Source organism: Prinia subflava, chromosome 1 (genome assembly GCF_021018805.1).
Source record: "Prinia subflava isolate CZ2003 ecotype Zambia chromosome 1, Cam_Psub_1.2, whole genome shotgun sequence".
NCBI classification, from domain to species: domain Eukaryota; kingdom Metazoa; phylum Chordata; class Aves; order Passeriformes; family Cisticolidae; genus Prinia; species Prinia subflava.
In genome coordinates, this window is record NC_086247.1 from 64,812,268 (window position 1) to 64,827,367 (window position 15,100).

General features: G+C 37.8%; 1 protein-coding gene across 1 annotated transcript in view; it reads left to right on the top strand.

Moving 5' to 3' along the window:
• LPCAT1 (lysophosphatidylcholine acyltransferase 1) overlaps positions 1 to 13,655 on the top strand; it is a 67,200-nt gene extending 53,545 nt beyond the window's left edge. The window contains 2 exon segments of the mRNA XM_063398471.1: positions 132 to 270; positions 4,502 to 13,655. Coding sequence (XP_063254541.1) covers positions 132 to 270; positions 4,502 to 4,686 — 324 coding nt within the window. The 3' untranslated portion in view covers positions 4,687 to 13,655.
• Positions 13,656 to 15,100: the final 1,445 nt, after the last annotated feature.

Consider the following 15,100-nt stretch of genomic DNA (forward strand, 5'->3'; position numbering starts at 1 on the left):
TATCCCATCAGTCTGAGAATGACTAGAATTTCTAATACCAAATTTTTATTTTGCTTTACTTCAATGTAGTGCTATTTATAGGGGTTAGCATTCAGCTTTGGAGTGATTTATCTTGCTGTCTCTATTCATAGCTGTACCAGTCAGAAGGTGGAACTGTAACAGAAGAGGATTTAGCTTGTATTCTGAAGACTGCCATGGGTGTGTCACAAATTGATGTTACACATCTTTTTAGAGCTGTAGATGAAGAAGAGAAAGGAAAGATTACATATGGTAAGTATTCTAACTGCACGTGTCACAAAATGTCAAAGTTGCCTGCACTCATGTTGACAAACAAAGCAGTTACATTTTTGTTAAACTCTACCTTTTTTAGTTGGCTTGGTGACTTCAATACTGATAACAGCACTGCAAGCAAAGTAAATTTACATTTAAAAAAACTGATTTTACCTTTGGTATCAAATGCCATGTTCGCATGTTTTTAATTTTCCCTTCCACATCAAGTCAAATAATATGAGGATTAGCTCCGTCAGCATATTCTGTTCTGTGACTTCTATATATGTGAATGTGTTTTTTTAAAGAAAGCTGCCCTAGCTCTTTCTTGTTGTTTTGTCTCTTGTGTCATGGAGCAGGAAATGAGGGGGTTAACCAGGCTGCCTATTCTGTAGTCTGTAATGTAGGTGGAATGGAGGCAAGAAAGTTGCATCTGAAAAATTGAGACCTGGGTGAATAGATTGTGCTGGGAGTACTTATATGTTACTTCAGATTCTTTATATTTTATGCAGTAAGGGTCTAAATTTAGTTGTATCGTTTGAGTATGAACAGAGTTATTGATAGCCAACATATTAAGTATCTCCAATAGAGGTGCTTATGACATTCCCTGTTCTAATTGTTTTCCCTCAGGATAATCCATATGTATTTAATTTGTAAAAATCTTACAAAATAATACATCAGTGTTAGTAAACCATAGTTTTGACACTAGTAATTCCTCTATTTCAATCATGCAATATGTATGTAAAGCTTCAAATACACAAATATTTAAGAGTTACTGAAATCAGTATCATTGCTGTTGTCCTTTCCTTTTTTCCTGACTACTGTCTTCTCTCCTTGCTTCCTGCTGTACTGCCCCTTTCCTTTCTGTGCCTCTCATCTGTCACATCCCCAGCATTTCCCCACCCATCCTGCCCATTGCCTTTTTCCTGCCTATCACTGTTGCTCCCTGTCTTCCAACTCATGATGTGCAGTGACTCAGCTCTTCCCCCCACCTCCCAATCACCAGCTTCAAAAATACCAGCACAAATCTTAAGCTGGTAAGTGTAGCAGAATTTTAATTTTGGCACATTTTATTGTTTGAGAATAGCTAAATTTGTAGTCATGTACAAGTAAATTTAGACCAGGTCATGTGAGTTAGCGAAGAATTCATATTTTAATATTCATCTTTAATAGTTGCATTTAATCTTAATTTAATTAAGCAGTCATCATATGTTCTCATCACAAGAAAATCTGGACCATCAAGCCACAGCAGTGGCCACTGGAGTGTTTGGCTCTTATTTTCTCTATTTTATATCCTGTAATCAAGAATAGTCTTTTGTGATGCAACACTAAGTAGGCAGTAGGATGGTGTTTCTTTGAAACTTTCTTTGGCGCTTTTTCTAAGAGAAGTGCTCATTTCACAATAGAAACATGTCTGAAAGTTTAGTAGTGGGAGTAAATATCCTAGTTACTAGATTAGAGAAGTTGCAAATAAATTTTTAGTATTGTATTCCTGTCTTGAAAGTTCCTGCCATAAATATTCAACCTCTTGCCATTCCTGAGAATATGTAGAACTTCACACAAGCTCAATTTGTTGCACTTACTTACTGGAAAGAAGAGATAAAAAAACTTGCAGACCACATGATTCTGAAGATACTGTCCAGACAAGCTCTGAGAAATCAAACCATTGTATCTGGTGGAACTAATGTTACTCTGGATACACACACCAGAGATCTACTTGACAATCTCTTTTCTAGGATATTGGAATTTAAAGCAGGAATATTAAGTTGAGTCTTGCTTGTAAGAACAAAAGCTAAAACATGTAAAGTATCAAACCTAAATTGCTGCATGCACAGCAGAGTCCTTGAAGCCACAGATCTAATCCCAAAGGAAAAGCTCAGGTTGGAGGTAAACAGAATAACCAAGAGAAAAATCAAGATTGTGTAGCTAGACTTGTAATTGTGTATATGAGTTGTTGGAAATCTGGATTTTTGGCTGCATGGCTGAAAGAACACTGGTTGCCAGAGATCTCTGTCTATCAGTTGTCTTAAGCAGTGTGCAGTTGGCTTAGTTGTTCAAATGCACTTTGATTGCAAAGCTTATCCTTTTAGTCTAATAAAGACAGAGGCAAGAATTTATCAGTCTTAAGATGTGATTCTGGAGAGTTTGAATGGGTTCTCTTGGAGGGCATGTCAAATTCTAGGAAAGCCTCCACCAGCTCTGAGAGACAGTTCAGATTGTGAAAGTGTTCAGAAGACTGCCTGGGTTGCTGTAGCCAGAAATAAAGGAGAATTGGCCATATTCAGATTATCTGTATGGATGAAGAATCAGGAAAGGAAGAATTATTTGCTTAAAATAATGATATATTAACCACAGACTTACCCTGTTATTTCACTTAGTGGAAACAAAAACTAGAGAAGATTAAAGAACACAGAGCTTCCAGGAGGAGCATCAAGTAGTAGGAGGGTATTTCAAGGCTAGGAGAAAATCTTCTTGAAGTTCTTGTAGTACATATGCATAGTTAATGCAAAGATATAGACATGAGTCTTAGCTCCCCTTTGGGTTTTTCTTTCTGTTTTTAGTGGAGGTAGGAAGCAAAATCACCTTTTTCCCCAAGTTAATGACTGAGGTGATCTTGTCCTTCAGTCTAATGCTTCACAGTTGCTTTCAGTTTGAGCTCCAAGATGAGACCTGTGATTAGAAGTAATGCTGGTATAGTGTGTTCTTTCTACATCACCTTGTTTCACATTTGATGACTAAGGCAAATGGGATTCCAAGCACTTTTCATTGCACTCTGCTGAGTACAATTTCAATAAATATTCTTTGATACTTTCAGGACTTCTTTCAGCAGGACCCAAACTGTCAGCTTACTGAGATCTATCCAAAATGCTAATCTGTTCAGTTTGGATTCCCCTTTCCTCACTAAGAGTTCCTCATTTATATGATCCATCAGCCTGTTGTACATAGAGTTTTTCAACATAGGTAGAAATGTTGGTTTTCTGACCTAAACTTCATCAACTGTTGTTGAAGTTATGGGTCCGGAATACTCTAGATCCATATACCCTGTGGATAAAGATACTCACTTTTTTGTGAGTGGAAGTACAGAATTATTGCCTTCTCCTCACCTATCCCGTTGCAACAGTTCTGAGGCAGGTTTGCCCTACAGCTTCAGTGCCCCTGTGAGCCATTTGGCATTCCCTTGCTCCCTTGCCCTTTGCAGTATTGAAAAATCATGTCATCTCAGAGTGGCAGAGAGGGAAAGCTGCAGTGTTCCCCTTCTTCCATACCAGCCCAGTTGTAGGAGGAACTGGGCTTCACTCCTTTGAAAGGCTTCTTCAGGTGTCATCTGCTCTGCACTCCGGGGAATTCACATCATCTGATCATGAGCTCTTCTGGGATAACACAGTGAATTTGAGTGGGAGGTGTGTGATACACTGTAGGTGACTGAATTAGTGAAAACATTCACACCCAAATTTTTCTAGTGTCAGTTTACATTATAAGAATAGCTTCTTGTTGCTTGGATGCTGTATGGTATCTTGCTTTCAAATCATGTGTGAATAAAGTCATATGGGCAAATTGAGACAAAATTTCAGTGTCTTTATTTTCAACACAAATTCTATTTCTTGATGTTAAGGGTTCCGCACTCTCACAGGAATTAATCTGGCTTTTCTTATTATCTTGTTATTATCCAACACTAAAATCAGGAGCTTTTTCCTGCATTATAAATTATCTCCTCAATATTATTCTGTAAAATATTGGGACTTTTAGAATGCTGAAATCTTGAAAGCAGAAGGCAGCAATGACAGGTTAGGCTGAAGCAAACTATGAGTGCAAACCATTAAAGGGTATGTTTGCAAAAGAGTTTTAAGAATTTAGGAAATGACTACTCTTGATGTTCAGTGATCTTCAGCTGGAGGCCTTCTGTACTTCCCCAGTGAATAGTGAAATGCTATGTCAGGGCATGTGGTGCTCATGATGCATTTTAATGCAAATCTGAGCCTGTTTACCCCTTCATAGAGCTAAGCTCTGGCCTGAAGTGTTTTCAGAAGGCTTAGATAACTCTTCGCAGCATCTCAGCTCTGCGGATGTGATAAACTTATGCTGAGAAGCTAAAACAAGCACTGGGGATAGCATTATGTTAACTGCTGCTATTTTTCTCCAAAGAAATCATGTGATTATATATGTGTGTAACTATTCAAATTTAGCATCCTTCTGTTTCAAAGAGCTGATTCTGTGCAACAACTTTTTTTTTTAGATGACTTCTACACATTTGCTGTGTTGCACCCACACTTTGCAGAAGACTATCTCTATGCTGATCAGATGGGAGCTGACAGTGGCTTGGAGACTTCATCTCTTTCTGCTCCTAATGGTATCTGTACTGACTTCAGCCCTGACAACAGTGGAGATAGAAGGAAGCCCTTGCAGAAGAAACTGAATTAACACTACAACTGTTACCTTCCTCTCCTGGTGAGAGGGTTGTATTTTCCTGAGATTTTCATAAATCACTCCAATTATACAGCAAATACCAGTTTTGTGTGTGAAAGTTCTACCTGAATACCATCCTTTGAATCATATGTGCTATATTTAACAACATGTTCCAGGTTACTTTGGGAAAGGTGTTTTTATTTTTTTTTTTAAAGGTCTTTGAAAGGCAAAAATGTGAATGTGCTTCATTATTAATGTTCATATTTAAAAGGAAGCGGCACAACTTATTTATATTCCATTGGCTAGTTCCATGTACAAAGTGTCGCACAAACTGTGCATGTATAAAGAAACTGTAGCTACTATGGTGTAAAGTGCACTTTGGTGATTAGTGTTTTCCCTAGTTATGGGGATGTTTATTTGGGGCCAAACTTTGCTGTCCATATCTGAATAGTCAGTCTTGTTGATTTTGGTGGGATTATTTTCTTGAGCAAGGCAAGCATACTTTGGCCCTTTGTTTTGGTTTCAGTGAACAGTTTGGAAACAGTAATACAAAAACCTGCTAAGGATTTCTTTTTATTTTTATTGCTGAATGATAAAATTGTTTCTCTTTCCATGGTAGAATGAAAAGGAAAGGCTCCTTATCCCTCACCCCAAGACTTTTTTACTGTAATCTTACGGATGCAATTAAACATAAATTCTTTCCAAACTGACATGCCACATACTGTTTGAAAATACACAACTGATCTGTTTGTACTTTTCTCTTACAACCAATTCAATTCGTGTCCAGACAACATTTTATGGGAGATGTTTACAGAGCTATATTGGATTTAGATTTATCAGGAGTCACAGCTTTCTTTTGTAGCGAGCCTGTACAGATAACATAACATGGAATGCATCATGAAAACTTTGGTGTATCAGCACAAGTTGGAAAAGGTTGCAGTCACTTCAGAGGCCAAGCCAGCAACAAGTTGCAGAACATCCTGAAGAAATGCTAGTTAAATATTTATAGCAACATTACATATACTTCATGGAACATATATGAAGCTTAGAATAGTTTAGGACTGTTTAAAAAAACACCACACTTCTATTAGTAATACTTATGTTTCCTTTTGTAAAGCCAGATGCCTTAACTGCTACTGGAAGTCTCAGAGGAAAATACAGATTACTATAAAACCACAGACCTTCGTTGATTAGGAGATGTGACAAAAGCCTCAAGGAGTGGGAGGGAGGACTCTCTTACAAGATAAATGTGATGGCAACTCTTCTTCCAAAGAAAAAAAAATCTTTTAAGTCATTTCTGACTAGTTTTGTAGGGTTTTGTGCATGGAAAAGTATTAGGATTTGAGTCTTCTGTAAAGGAATTTAAAACTAGATTTGAAAGGGAAGAATTTTAGCAAAGGGTGTCTGTACTAAATGCTTTTATAAGTATTTTTTAAATAGCAGGAGCTGTTTTAAAGCTCATTGGGGTATTGGAATCTGCCCTTAGAAGTCCTGAACTGTATGTGGCAGGTCTCCAAACTGGAACTGGCTTTAATAAAGAGGGTAGGAGGGAAAACTGTAAGAAAATATGCTTTATGGGAGTATGTGGAGGTAATAATTAAATTTTGATTTATCTAGATAACAAAAGCCAAGCTCACAGGGCAACAGCAGACTGGCTGGCAAGATTTGAATTGAAACTGATAATGAAAAATAGGAGAAATTGAAAAAATAAGGCATATGAGAAACTACACTTAAGTAGGAATAGTCAGCTGCATCAGAGGAGGGAGTGAGTATTACTGTGCTATATGTTGAGGCAGGGATGACACAGAATATGTCAAAATGAGCAGTGTTAACTCTTTGCTGCAGAAAAGATGCATCTTTGCCTCTTTTGAGGGAGGGATGCATCAGCATGCAGCCTGTGAGAAGCTATTTCTGCATTACCAAGATGTGACAAGGTCTTACCTGAGGTACCTTTTCATAGGGGGGCCCCTGAGAGAGATGGGGTGTAACTGAATAAAGTCTGGAGACAGAAAATACTAAAAAGAGATCAAAAGTGTCCTTTAATCCAAAGAAGAGGAGACTGAAGAAAGATGTGAACAGTCTTTAAATATGGGAAAAGTTGCTATAGAGAAAATAGGAACACTCTTCTCCATAAGGATGGTAGATACTGGCTGTTAATTGAAAAGGCAAGTTAAGCCTTAGAAAAGGCTCTGACAATACACCTTGTTAAGCTGAGGAGAAGGGTTATTTCAGGTGAGATGAACAGCCTGCCTTCCTTCACTAGAGTTTTTGAAAACGGAGAAGACAAGACAGCTACAATAGAGACACTTGACTTTGATCATGCCCCAGGGTTACAGGGAGATGTCCCTGAGGTCTGTTTTCTGTAATTATACAGTATGTAAGAGAAGGCAGGTGTAGTCTGGACATACTGAATCTCCACAAGACTATGGCACACAGCTCAAGCTGGCTGTCTAAGTTTACCTTTTGCTTTGTATGTGAGCTTGAGAATTTGAAAATTTCAGAATGCAGGGAAGGAGAGAGAGTTCCCCAATACATGTGTGAAAAGAAGAAAGGTAAGCTTAGAGTCCTGTGGACAATTCTGAAGTTAGAGAAGCTCCAAAGGAACAGATACACTGACCACATCTGTGAAAGAACAAAGTAAGCTGATTGAAGTTGGCTGAACATGAGTGGCTAATTTGCATGTATGGTGTGAGTAACTTGGGGGTCTGTTTTATGAAAGCCTATAGGTTCATTGACTTTTTTTAATTTGTATTTTGAGGTGTTTTCTAATTGTGGTGAGTGCAATAGCTGTACTTGTGTGCACCTAAGCTGTACAGAGTGCACTGAAGGGCACTGCAGCCTGTAGTAGATGGGCCCTTAAACAGGCACCACATTGTGTGGTGAAGAGGCACTGAAAGTCCTGTGCCAGTGAGCTCAGGCCAGAGCTGCTGCTGGAGAAGGCCAGTGACCAACACAAATCACAAGCAAGTACTCTTGGTGGATTAAAACTCATTTCAAAATTGGTGCGTTAAATAATTTTTAAAAAAGGCATAAGACAAAACAACAGATTCTGGAAGGAAATGATTCTCCCTCTTTTGAGAAATTACTGAATAAGATAAAGACGTAATAGGAGGAGTGATAACATGAAGGATCGGCCTGCTTGGAAATATTGTTAAATCATACACTGTTTCATGGAAGTTGAGATTAATTAATATAATTCCATTAATTTTAGCATTTGTAGTATATAATATTAGACTGCCTTGTAGTGAGAGAGAAGGCACATTATGTACCACAGGATGGTGAACTCTTGAGGGCCAAGGGCTGGAACACATGTCATGAGTGCAGCAATACTCGTTCCAACTCATCCATCAAACCCCAGCTGCAGAAGTGTTTCAGAAGATCCCCATGAGAAGCCTTTTTAGAGGCATCTGAGTGTGGAGCAGCTGGGTGGTAACACAGTCAACTTTCAGTGACTTGATGCAAAGTCAGAGTAGAAGTAAAAACTTCCTTTCCCCTTCACCAAATATTCATTAAAACATTGCTGGCTTTATAGGCAGATTGTTGTATTTTAACAGGTACTATCAACACCCCCTAAATTTACAAGGAGACGTATGCAGAAATTACTTTGGTTCTTTGCAACTATTGAACTTAAATGATCCTTACACAAAAAAATGCAGGGATGTGAAGGCATTTGACATTTGAGGAGCATTTCTGTACTCTTATGTAACACTGCCATCCCTTGCCAGTAGAGTTCTTGCATCAACCTGAATTTTTACATATTGTATGAGATAACCAGCCAAGGCTGGGTATCTCTTCTCATATGCCTGAACAAGCATTTAAAGTTACCAGAAAACTACAAAATCCAGAATATCTGAACTTTTGGGGAGCTGGTTTGGTTTTTTTGTTGTTTCAATTATAATTTTTCAAAGATAATGAAATCCCACTAAAACCAAACAAATGCTTAGTAGGTGCAAAATATGTTTAAATCACTGTCTCTAGCACAGTATGGCAAGTGTTATTACAAATTTTTGGGGAGTCTGTTGCTGTAGCAGATAAACTTAAAATGCTTCATAGGAAATTTATTATAAGCCTTAGGGAAAAAATTAGGCTGTACACTTAGTTTAATATTCATTAATTACACTGTATGTTTCAATGCATTTATTGTCAGTAGAATGATCTAGGTGTGATAAATAGCAACCAGACGTGTTTGCTAATCCCATTTTCAAGGTATAAATCCTTAGGTCACAGGGGTTGAAAAGGACACGTGTGTAGTAGGGAAATTATGCAATCTTTTTAGTGACAGAGCTGCCAGAAGTAAATAGCTAAGTGTCACACAGAGCTCTTTATTAAAATCTGAAAGCTGAATAACTTTGTTAGCTAATTTAGGCATTGGGATGGTTGGAATATTTTTGTATTCATAAAATGCAGCAAAAGTTTTCCTGGAAAAATCATTGTTACACTTCAACATTGGATAATTTTTTAAAGCAGGTGTGGTTTTATTTATTTATGAGTTCCCTGATAAGTTCATCTTTGGTATTGCCATTAAATTATTCTTTCTACTTTTATATTGACATGTGGTAAGTATAGCTTCTCATATTAACTGTTTCAGTAATCTGCTCTCTGCTCCTTCAAAAATAGCATCCTCATTAAAAGACAAAAAAAATTGAAAAACAAACAAAAACCTGCTCTGACTTAAAAAAATACTAGTAGCAGAATTCTAGTAGCACATGCTGTAGATCCTGTGATCTCAGAAAAAGAAAACCTGTAAGGACAGCTCTGCATATGTTACAGGACTAAACTAGGCTGGAGAGAAAACAAAATTCTGATTAAAAGTTCTGACCAACTAAGTTCAATTTTTCTTTAGGTCAGAGCGTGGGTGATAAGACTTTCTGAAATGTTGCATTTTACTTAATATGAAGCCTCTGGTTTTTCTCTAGCAGAGCTTTCATGAGTGCTCTAGAAACAGGAAATGACAAAGACACTGGCCAAGAGTTCTACATTAGCAAAATTCAAATTTGGCTCCTAAAGCCATATTGATGTACAGAAGTTCCCTGTGAACCAGGCACTTCAAATAGTTTGCTGCTTTTTAAGTATCTGAAGTTCAGCTGATTAGGAAAACTTAAATTAACAAATTATACTGAATAGATCATTACAAGAAAAAAAGAAGGAAGAATACAAAATAGAAACCAAGAGTTATCATCAGTGCCATTGATAATTAGTTACGAATTGATTAAATTATTAATTGATCAGCAAAACTGCAAGATCTGTTTCACATATGAGCAGGAAGGCTGACATGCTCATTCAGGTAATTTTGCTAACCTGACTAAGTGGAATTTAAGCCAGGTGGTCTTTACTCAGAGGGTGATTTCTTGAAGAAATCAGAGGGTGCAGCATCTATAAGGTACTGCAACATCCCAGTAATGTCTTGGGTCACTGGCAGTATAAAAGTGAGATTTCATCTTCTCATCCTGCCTTTTTCCTTTAAATTATGGAGAAGAGCATTCTAACTGTGACAGGAAGCCTGTAAGATCTCACAGGTAAAAACCCTCCAGCACCACCTCAGAGGCACAAAGGTGATCATTCTGTGGAATAGTTATGGTGGTGAAGTGGGTATTCAATGCTGGTCACCAACATCTTGTGGTCAAACCATGTATAAATGGTAATACTGAGGTAAAACTGCTGAGAGAACACAGCAGCAAACAGGGCATCCTTTAGATGTGTTTTGACTTGGGTCTGTGAGTGTTTTCTGCATCTCAAAGTGGTCAAGTTAAGTTTCTTTCTCTGGGAAACATTTCAGGTTTCTTTCAAGATACTTTGGCTTCTTCAAGTGGAAGAGTGATTTGTTTTGTAGAAAGCAGCTTCTTATTCCCCGGATGGTGTGATGTGCTTTATCATGTGTAATGTGATTAAATTGAAGTGGGTGATACCAAGAGAGTGGAGGATATAAGAGGCTTATAAAACAGAGGGTTTATGTTTCTGTGAGATATGCTGAGACATTTCTGCACTGTAGTTGACACTGCCTAGATTGTCTTGCAAGTTCATTATGCAAAATCATTTTACTAATTGTAAATTGTAATGCCACTAATTGTAGTGGCAGTGGCTGTTTATTCCACTTGCTTTAGGAGGATGGCAGGGCAGAGTACTCCTGTGCAGGCCAGCCTTGGGGTATAGATGTATTTGCAGTTTTCAAATTATCAGTCTCTGGGAACAGAAACAGTAGAATCCCCTTAGCACTGATTGCACCTCAGTAAGTTACATAACTTAGCTCTTTGGGGTATTTTTTAATGAACACAGTTATCATGCTTTATTCTGAGCTGAGTTGCACAGAGCCATATGAACATCAGAGCTTACTTGGGATAGCTTGGTGATCTCAAAAAAGGTGCTGTACAATGATCTGTTGGTAGAGTGTTACATTTCAGTTTTTTCACTTTGACCAAAAATGTCAGAAGCAAGAGAAAAAAGTCATGACTTCTGTAATACTCTATTTTTATACTGTCAATAGGGTTTTATTTAAGAGTGCCAGTTCTGAGCCAAAGTCAGCTGAAGAAAAATCAGGCTGAGCTTCTTGAACCAGCAAGTAGAAAATCCCATCCATGCCCAGCATGGCAGCAAAGCTTTTACTCTGCAGCTGGCCTTTTCCCACAGTAAAGAAGGATCTTTTCTGCCTCTTGGGCTGGTGAATTCAGCTTACTGTATCCCTAGTTCTTGCTTGTGCTGTCTGTTCTTCGTAGGTTTGTTGCAGGAAGAAGACCCTGCTGCCTGTTAAGCTGAAGTGACATTCATGGACTTTTTTTCCCTGAGCCAGGAGCAGCAGATGAATATTTGAGTCCTGTTCTGGTAATGCTACCCAAAACTAAAAACCCATGTACTATTTTAGTTCATGCCTGCCATTAAGTACAGGATTGCTCTTTCTTTTCATACACTTCAAACATTGCAGGTGTGTCCAGGTGACAGCAGGTCTGAAAGAGCTTATGAGATTCTCCTGGTTCCTGTGAGCAACAAGAAATTAAATTTAGAAGTAATTAGAAGTTTACAGGGAAACCTTAAATTGGATTTACTCCTGACTCACTATATATATATATATCACTTTCAGTGTGAGCCTGTTTACTTCCATGTTCCAGATGCAGGATCTATAAATGTGATTTCAAACCAAGTCTCCTCATGGATACTGAAGAAAGCTGATGCTCAGACACTTTTCATCCTACCATGGTACTGGAAATGAAATTCATCTGACAATAGTTTGTTTCTAAGTCTGTGAATGTATATGGGAAAAGCCCAAATACATGTCTTTTATTTACTATCCAGCATGAAGACAATTTTGTATTTTGAATGCTAAAGAAATAAACTTTGAAAGATCTTTTATGGCCTAAGTATATATTTTTTTGTCCTATGTTTTCTTTTATAATGAACTTCAAGCAAAATATTTCTTATATTTCAAAAAGGACACTTAGGTTAGCCAGTGCTGTATTTTCCAGAAAACAAAAGCAGTTTTAAAGTAAACATCTGAAAATGAAATTGTATTTTTAAATATGTGAATTAGAATTCCTTTAAGTTAAACATGTCTCCTTAGCAACTGTATATACTTAGACAAAAAGCAAACCTATTGCAGCTGCTTATCTCTATAGCTGTTTGTGTCTGGTGATTTGTTTATATTGCTTTTTCAGGTTGCTGTAAGGGTATTAAGAGTCCATGTAAATCAGCAATGTTAGAAATAGAAGTCAGAAGTAAATTTCTTTGGAAGTGATAGAATTTGTTTCCTGGAAGAGGACCAAGAGTAAACATCAGCTAACCTTGTATTATGTACTATACTATGTAACTTGTTGCAGCATTGTGCTAAAAGTATTTGACATCTGTTCAATGGGACCACTTTCTAAACCTTTTTGTAATTCCCAGCATCTCGCCAGGTGTGTGAGACATTTCTAATTTGATCACAGGTACTAGTTCATCTTTTTTGGAAAAATAAAATTGAGTAATCAACAAGCTGAGAAAATAACTCAGAAAAAAAATTGATTTCTGTTGTTAACCTTGCATTGAGGATATCATTTTTATATTTTTAGGAGAAAAAAAAAAGATTGCTATGGTTTTGAACACACTTGAAACTTTAAATGCAAAACCGAAAAAGTTGACACTGAAATCATCACATTTTGGAATTTTCTTATGCTGCTACTGAATCCAAGTTAGGCACTGCCATGAAAAGGATGCTTTTAGCTGAAAACCTATGTGAACAGAGCAGGAAGCTGTTTTGTAGGGACTCACTTGTGAGTGGTTGTTCCATCAGTGGTACAACTTGTGTTGCCGACTTCAAGACGACTCAAACAGACCTGCTGTGTTAAAAAAAAAAGGTTTTTATTGTAAGAGCCCTTGGATGTGCAGTGTAAATCTGTAACAACATATAGTGCTACTGGATAATAATGATCTAAATGCATATTTTCTGCTGTAAATTTCCCTCATGATTTGTGTACATAGACTATTACCTTTGCACTGAACTGACTATACTTCATAAAATGAAGAGCTAAAACAAGTACTAAAGGTGACCATACCTTGTGGCTCCAATTGTGGAAATACTTTTGCAGAACAAAGGTATAGCTTCAGTGTTATAAATTTGATTTTATATTTTTTATTAACATGCATGGAAGACTAAGGATAATATTTTTTAAAAATGAACTTGGTTTTTGTACATTTTTTCAATGTTTAAAACTGTATGATTTAACATTACCTCTGAATGCCAGTGATCAGTAAATTTTTAAAGGAAATACCTCAATTTGAGCATTCTTCTCTTGTTACTTGTCTGATAGGTTAAAATGGAGTATAGGGTGTGATGAAGTGAGCATATGATGGAGGTGCTTAAACTGTGCTGTAGAAGGTTACGATGGTTTACTGAAAGGGACCTAAATGATACACTACAAGTGTTGAGTGCAGTTACACAATCATGGCTCATTCTGCCCAACTGGACATTTTCCTCATGAATGGCTTGTAAATTAAATTTTCAGCGTGAAGCCAAATTAAAAAAAATGAAACAAAAACTACTTGGTTTCCTCTGCATTTTTCTTTCAACTTTTTTTAACAACAGTGTTTACAATAAGGGAGAGGATACAAACCATAAGTGTGAGTAAAACTGAGTCTGTATGTTTTAGGCGTGCTTTGTTGGTGTGTGTTCTCTGTGTCAGTGTGTGTAGGAAAACGGTGTTTGTTTACCTGACAACTGCCCGGATGAAATACAGGGATTTAAAGGGGGAGGGAGGGGTGGAAAAAAAAAAAACCAGTATCCCTCTGTGACAGTGATATTGTCTCAAGTTCTATTTTGTGTGCTTAAAGAATATTGAAAGATCAAAAAATATTCAGAAAAGGTGCCCCAGAATTCCATGAGAATGAGTCTGTCTAAATTAGACTGAATTAGCTCTGGCTACATTTTCTTATCCAGGAAACAGACAAGGGATCCAACACTCCAGACACCTATATACCTGAAAAATTGGTAATAGAGGGTGGAAAAAAGGCATCCTCTGAGGTCCAGTGGGTGTAAGGTTAACCATTAATATGAACGGTATCAAGGATAAAAGTGAAACACTGGGGAGGCCCACCAGAGAAATGACAGACATTTACCATGATAGGACGATTTCAAGGGAAGACTTGCTAGTGTTTTACTTAATGTTATTCTCTAATTTCAAGTGATGGAGTTGTGGTGGTGAACATCAGGTGGCAACTGAGAACCACGCACCCACTTGCTCACTCACCCCCCACCGGTGGTGGCAAGAGGAGGAGAATTGGGGAAAAAAAGGAAAAACCTGGGGATTGAGATAAGTAGAGTTTAATAATTGAAATAAGATAAAATAATAATGAAAAAAGTGGCAATAAAGAGAGGAATAAAACCCAAGAGAGACAAGTTATGCACAGCATAATGACTTACCACCCTCTTGACTGATGCCCAGCCCTTCACTGAGCAGTGTTCAGTCCCTGCCAGCAATTCCCCCCCGTTTATATACTGGGCGTGACATTCAGTGGTAAAGATAATTTAATATCCCTTTGGACAGTTCTGGTCAGCTGCCCTGGACATGCTCCGTTCCAGCTTATTTTGCACCTCCTCATTGGCACAGCATGGAATTCACCCCACAAATGAGTTTGCCTTTGCCTGAGGCAGGAGTAACCCAGATTGCTTTCCCCAGCATATTTTTTACATGCTTTACAGGAACTTTATCACATGAAAGTACATAAAAGTTTTGTTTGGGTAGGGCCAGCCAAACTGGCAGATCCCCTGGTCTGGATTAACCACGTGGCCTTTGCTAAATGTGTGTCCCAGTTGGAAGATCCCACCTTGTTCTGCCTCTTCCTCTTGTTGTGGTGACCTCACTTTGTTCTCCATTACTAAACAAGGTGACTTTAGCATCCCTGTCTTCTTGAGTACAGGAGCAGCTGATATCAGCATGGGCTGGTTCTGTTCAGGGCCAGGTGCTGT